Source organism: Loa loa (assembly GCF_000183805.2).
Source record: "Loa loa unplaced genomic scaffold supercont3.345, whole genome shotgun sequence".
Classification (NCBI taxonomy): domain Eukaryota; kingdom Metazoa; phylum Nematoda; class Chromadorea; order Rhabditida; family Onchocercidae; genus Loa; species Loa loa.
Genome location: NW_018108525.1, coordinates 42,869 through 50,095, shown reverse-complemented (window position 1 = coordinate 50,095; position 7,227 = coordinate 42,869). Strand labels below are relative to the sequence as shown.

The 7,227-nt window shown below is 30.8% G+C and overlaps 1 protein-coding gene and 2 non-coding genes across 3 annotated transcripts; 1 reads left to right on the top strand and 2 right to left on the bottom strand.

Annotated features, from left to right (window-relative positions):
• Positions 1–663: 663 nt before the first annotated feature.
• LOAG_20088 lies at positions 664–735 on the bottom strand. Its single transcript has one exon. It is a non-coding gene; the product is annotated as a tRNA-Met (tRNA).
• A 237-nt stretch (positions 736–972) lies between these two features.
• LOAG_11139 (hypothetical protein) lies at positions 973–6,200 on the top strand (the record flags this gene model as incomplete). Its single annotated transcript, XM_020448307.1, has 10 exons — positions 973–987; positions 1,332–1,513; positions 1,709–1,815; positions 2,431–2,537; positions 3,661–3,788; positions 4,029–4,125; positions 4,300–4,416; positions 4,607–4,732; positions 5,086–5,289; positions 5,967–6,200. The coding sequence occupies 10 exons, from the start codon at positions 973–975 to the stop codon at positions 6,198–6,200; spliced, it is 1,317 nt and encodes a 438-aa protein (XP_020301538.1).
• A 300-nt stretch (positions 6,201–6,500) lies between these two features.
• Positions 6,501–6,572, bottom strand: LOAG_20087. Its single transcript has one exon. It is a non-coding gene; the product is annotated as a tRNA-Gln (tRNA).
• Positions 6,573–7,227: the final 655 nt, after the last annotated feature.

Sequence of the window (7,227 nt, the reverse complement as noted above, 5' to 3'; positions counted from 1 at the left end):
CATCCACACCTTCAAAATGACAATATTTTTTGTCCCGATTCTATCACAACATTGAAAAAATGTTTTGGAATTTTTCTGAATGCATGATTATCCTATAAATTATCTATAATAGGTTCATGAAGCGATGAATCTGCATTTGTTTTCAGGATGAATGATGCCAGAGGGTTTAAAATCGAAAAAAATATTCAAATCAATCAATACAGCATGCCATAATGATATTGCTAACAAATCGTTCACAATCAACCAATCAACAACACAAACAATCGGATAATATTTCATTACAAGTAATCTATTTCCATTTTATTTTAATTCCTCGGGTAAAATTAATGACAATTCATCAATAATAATCATACCGTTCATCTGAACAGGAATGAATTTGATTCCAGTTATAGAATTGAAATGCTTGTTTAGTTCAAATTATGAACCTTATTTGGGTTTATTCATTTTTTATAGAATTGACAAAATCTTTCTTTTTTGGGAGGTTTAATGAAAGTTACTTCTTTTTTTTTCTTTTTTTTTTTTGGAGGGTAGGGAAAGAAAAATAGGATTCCTACCACGGAAAATTTTTGCAAAACCACCCAACCTGTTTTTTTCATTTTTGAAAGTAAATTTCTGAGCAAAACCCTCCCTCCCCGTTTGATAGTATTCAGCGATTAAACAGTGTAGCAGCGAGTAGTTTCGATCCACTGACCTCTGGGTTATGGGCCCAGCACGCTTCCACTGCGCCACGCTGCTCCAATGTCAAATATTTAGTTAATTGTTGCTTTTAAATTTATGATGTTGTTTACGGAGCAAACTTTTTCTTTAATACCTTTAATTAATGATTGTCACCTTACCTATCACTTTTCTCTATCATTTTGTGATTTTGTTTCTCTTTTTTAAAAGAAAATTGATTTGCTAATTTAATGTTAAAATATTAGGAAATGGCGCGGAAATTGTTGTCACAAATTAATATTTTAACTTTTTAAAATTATGGTAAATAGAGAGGTAAAACTGAAGTGGAAAAAGGCAAGAATAGAAAACTTTATATTCTGTAAAATTTGCATAAATTAATAATTTGTATTCGGGAAATTTTGTATATTTTAAGAAATTATATGTCAGAAAATTCTACAATTTAAGAATTTGTATTCCGAAAACTTCCATAATTTAGGAACTGGCATTGAGGAAAATTTGCATAATTACAATGTATCAACAATATGATTTGCATAAAAGGAAAAACTTTATCCAAAAATATTTGAGATGAAAATTAAAGAGAACAAAAAAAAAAACTTATAATTGAAAAGAAACATATAATTTTATAAATAGCTAACTTTCTTTCCGGATATTTTTAGAACATTGACATTCTTACCGTACATTCAAATAGCACCATTCTCTATCGTCAACGTTACCTCCGGAAAGCAGCAGATTACAAGTACACGTCACGTGAACAGTCTATACTATTTGCAGCTATTGCAGTTGGTGCATTACTTGCCATTCTTCCAGTAACTTTCAGCATTCAGCATTACGGAACAAGGTAATAAAATTCCGGAATTTTTACCGGATGACGATATATCGATTTTTAGATAAATATAAACTTCTTGAAGATTTAATTTATTATTCGTTAGTTTATAATAAATATAACAGTAAGGAAAAGTTTCAATTTTTCATCCCTCCATACTACAAATTTAATCATTTCAATTTCATTTTTGAGAAAAAAAAATCAATTCAGGAAAACATTCGCAATTGTTATGATAATTTCCGGAATATCGACGGCATTATGTCCTTTAGCTGCTTCCTTTGGTATTATCTTCTTAACTATCATTCGAATTTTACAAGGTTTTATTTTTTTTTTTTGTTTTTTGAATGCACCGAAACTATACCAATTTTATTAGTTTTTTGAAATTTTACTGGGAATAGTAAATTTCATAGTAATCATTTAGTATTGTGGAAGCTAATTCTCGACGGTAACAAAGTATTGGTTGGAATAGAGTTGTCCACTTGGATTCGTCGGTAGATCCTAATCTAGTGTGTGATAACTTGGTTTGATATTGATTGGAGAACATTGATGAAGGTATCTGTATGCCGGGAAGATTACAAACAGAATTGATTTCATCCCTTTTATAGTTACATTGGACAAGAGGGGATTTCCACTTTTAGAGTTATTTAAAAGATTGTACATTAATAAATACATAAAAAAAAAGAATTATATAATGATAGATTAGGAACATGAGGTTAAATCGTTACAATAGGCATTTTCTCTATCACCGTAACCATATCGATTTAGACAGTATGATGACAAGGAATGAATGATGGGACTTTAACCATTACTGTAACATAGTGATCTGAGCCTTAAGATCACATAATCAATACATTATTAAAACAACTATATTGGATTATTGAATTAGAATATTGGAAGAAAAATTTGTTTCAATTTTTTCCAACACATAAAAGGTATTGGATTTGGATCATGTATGCCATTTATTGGTTCAGTAATATCAACATGGGCAAAACATTCTGAAAATGGATTATTTACTGGAGCATTAACAAGTTTCATTCAGGTTTTCTTCTTCTCTAATTATTGTGATTTCTTTTTCCTAAAAAAAAAATCGTTGCACTTCTTTTTTTTTTTTAATTATTATTGGCATAATTGGTAAGAAACTTATATATCTAACAATTGGGCTAATAAAAGAGAGGATAATTAAAAGCTGACAGATTTGACTAATTAATTAATCAAATTGTAAAAAGTGACAAAGGAATAATCTGAAAGAATAATGTATGTTGTTATCGAGTACAATAATGTTATTATAAAAGGAAATTAAGCAGAATGTTTTTATTATGCAAATAAATTATATAGCATTGTATAAGTTTGTTAGAAGAAATGTAATGAAGAATTAGTAATTAAAAAATTAATTAAATTAAATGATAATTTTCTGATTGTTTCTAGCGAAAATGATTATTAAATTCAAATGTTTATTAAGCTGAAAATCAAATAATGAAATTTTTCACCATATTCTAATTGTTATGTTAAAAGTTTGAATGAAAAACAAATATAACCAATCAATAATCGAATCACTGTCCAACTAATCAATAATATCAATCAATTGGATCGATCAAATCAGTCAGTTCCTTCCAAATTCCCGTTTAATGGATATAAAAAGTAGACAAAAGTGGTGGGTCTGGAGGTATTGACAAGGCTAACTGATGCCGACAGCTCGCAAGCGCTATCCGACCACTGTCATGACGCGGGGACTTTTGCCTGCTGCCTTTTGGCCCTGAGCCGTACGCCCCTCATTATACAACCAGGTATCAATGACACTCCTATCCTGATACCTTGTCGACGCCACGCTTGGTCTGGACGCTCGGTCGCCACCGCCAAGCATCAATTAGGACTCCTCCTCTCACTCCATCCGCCACCACACGCCTCCCAGTCACTTGGATTACAAGCGCTCGCCACAACGCCCGGCGAACTGACAAAATTTATTTCCTCTTACATATTCCCATCTCACAAACACACACATACATATACATTCAATGCCATCCTTTGAATTTCATTTGTAAATATTTCTATCAATACTTATTCCTTACAGCTTGGCCCAGTAATAAGAATGCCAATGTCTGGATTTTTATGTTCAACAGGCCTAGGATGGCCATCAGTTTTCTACCAATATTCATTCCTTACAGCTTGGCCCAGTAATAACAATGCCAATGTCTGGATTTTTATGTTCAACAAGCCTAGGATGGCCATCAGTTTTTCATGTTCATGCAATAATAACGCTGATTTTTCTTGTGATATGGTGGATTTTATACAGGTATTTGATGAAGAATGCAAACAATGGAAGCACTCATTTTTCACATTTATCTATCATTCATTTCCAATATTTTATTAATTTAATTAATATTTCAAATATTTTTATATATTTTTCTAAGATTAACAAAGAATATTTTAAGAATTTTACATTTTGTCCATAATTTTTGTTCCTTTTTGTTTTGGTGACATTTTAATTGCTACATTTATGCACACTGATATCATTACAAAGATTTAATTGAAGAGATCAACCATGTGATGTTCGTTGGATTTCCGCTTATGAGTTAAATTTGATAAATGATGGAAGAACTGATAATAAAGTAAAACGATGCGATGAAAAGGTTTGTTAATTTAACAGTGAAAATTTTTAAATTTACATTTTAAACATAAATCTTATATGTTTGAAATATAAAATGTCAAGCAAATAAAACTTTGGATAATACCATGATTGGATTAAAATTTAATCCAATTTAAAGAATAACTGATACGAATTTAATAAAAATCGTTTTTCTAAGCTACCAATTCGAGAAATTTTTCAAACATCATCAGTTTGGGCTATTTGGATTGCAGCTATCGGTAATATGTACAGTATTCAAATGGTTGTTATTTTTGCGCCAACTTATATCAGTCAAGTTAGATTACATTTCAATTCTGGCAGTGAGGATGATGATAATAGTGAAACGAACACTAATTAAATGAAATTATTTCTAAATCGATTTCTAAAGGATGAAGGAAAAACTAGGATTTCAATTCCTTTTTTTTAAAAAAAATTTAAATTCAAATCTATGACTTTGAGATTCTCTTCAAATCTATAACTTTGAGGTTCTCGGTTTACCAATTGTAAGCGTTGGTTTAACTGCAGCATTGCCGACATTGTTGCAGTTTGCAGTTAAATTGTTAGCTGGTACTGCAAGTGATAAAATTACAATATTTAGTGAAACTATTAAGGTTAATTTCCATTTTAATTGTTTTTCAATTTAATTTCCAATTTAATTTCAACTTCCTCAAGTAATTTAATTATTATTGTTATTACTTGTAGAATGAGGTCAAAACTTTCGATTAAGTTTCGTCAATTGAAATTGAATGACTTCTTTTTTGACTTAAAAATATTTTACAAATAATGTTTGAATTAAAAGATTTCAGCGTCATACATATTTCAGTAATAATTTCAAAGCAATTAAAAGTTTAAAATTCTGTTTGTTACAAAATTACATCAAATTTTTGAGAAAAGCTATGAACTAGGAGTGGTTACTTTTGAACTTTTGAATCAGACTAACCGATATATCAGGATTTCATTTCAGGTTTGCATATTTAATACCGTAGCATTCCTCGGTATGGGTATTTTTCTTATTGCTCTAGCATATACACCAGCAAATCAAACAACTATAGCACTCATTTTCTTAATTAGTTCAACAACAATTCTCGGCTTCAATACGGGTGGTTTCTTTAAAAGTTGCACATTGGTTGGTCGACAGTACAGCTATTTTGTTAATTCTATCGTACAGGTAATTATCTCTTATTTCAAAGTACTCTAATATGCTAGTCTTTTATACTTGACATATTACTATTATAGCATAGGATGACAGAGATGACATAGGTGATAACCTCATTACTCATAAGTGTTATTTAAAATTTGCTCTTTTTTTGTTGGATGGGAAAGAAGTGATAACGGAGATAGTGATTATTAGCAAAAAAAAGAGATGGTTTATAAATTTTAGTTTTAAATTTCCAAGATGCTTTGTTTGCAAATTATTTGCATATTCGAATGGTCATGATGTCGTGATAAATGGAATCACATAAATTATTGTGTTCTTATTCTTTATTTTTTTTTTTGTAACTTTTCATTTATTTCACTTCTCTTTTTTCTTATCTTTCATAAGCCAAAACTGCTTAGTTTGATACATCCAAAATTCATTCTTTCTATAATAATTCATCTATTAAGTATAAACTAATATTGATGCAATCTAGAAATGTATCAAAATTCAGAATCTCAAAAAATGAGATTCTGGAAATTTGGAAACAAATAGAAATTTCGAATCTTCTCTAATCATTCTTCTAGTCATTCTTTTTATCAAATACCAAACAATGTCATCTTAGTGATTTCATGTAAATTGATACGTTTCTGGATTACATCGAATAGTTCAAAGTTCAAAGAAAAATATGCAAGATAAAAAATTTCCAGGTGGTGATGTGCATAGCGATGCTTACAGTACCATTTATTGTGACCTCATTAACACCAAATGGCCTATCTGAGGAATGGTATTATGTATTCATTCTTCATGCCAGTTTCCTATTTATCACAAATATAGTATTTTGCAAATTTGGAAAAGGCATTGCGGCCGCATTTACATGTTCTAAAGAAATATCAATTGATAGTACCACTGGTGATAAACAGTTGAAACCAGTGTTTTTATAGGTTTTAGAATGGTACGATTTTTGTTTCAGACATATTTGTGTTTCAATTAAGTGATTACAACACACTGTTATCCGGACTATGTTTTTTTTGGGGGGTTAGAGGTCAAATAGCTGCAACACTTAACGCTTGTTAAGGGTCTAAAGTCTCCCCATAGGCAAAAATCGAACAATCAGGAAATTTTCTGGGAAGATCGAGAACCAGAAACCTTGGTCAGTGCAAAGATTTGAAGCCAGGTGACTGACGGAATTTCCAGCTCGTTTTTCTGTGAGGTAAATATCATAGCAAAAGGTTGGATTCATTAGGTCCCGGAGAGATTTGAACTCTCGTCGCAGGATTCAGAGTCCTGAGTGCTAACCACTACACCACGGGACCACCAATGCTTACGTTTCAAGCCTTCTATTTCAAAAGTTTTGTTTAAATTAACATAGTACATTTAATGTAATATGTGTTGTCACGCCATGATATCTGACCTTATTACGTGACTTCTGAACTTGGACACGTGAGTGAGGACTTTTATTGCGGGATTTTTGGGGAGTTTTTTATTGCGCGAATTCAAATCCTTCCTCAGTATTTGACGGTCTGATCAATATCATCAGTCATGTTTTGTCATTTATAGTTGTATTTAGAATTTAGTTAATTACTATGAACTGAATCCAAATCATTTCTTGTTTTGCTCGCAATTTTCAAAGAAGTAATTTAGCGAATTTAAAAAATTGTCCGGAAATTGGTTTTGCAACTTTGACTAGTCCAAACAACCATATTTTTCTTTTTAGCATGTTCGATTTTATTTCAATCGCTTTTCATTCTCAGCGGTGGCTTGTCTGATAACATTTATTAAGGGATAAAGACTTTTCAAACTAACCGGATCTTTCCGGAATTTCGTATTTTGCTACGACCTGAATTATATACAAAATTTTTTATTGGAAAAAAGAAGGAGTGCTCGCAAACAGTAAAATGATTGGTATATATGAATTAAACTAATGATATAAGAGGAGAGAGAGAGAGAGAGAGAGAGAGAGAGAGAGAG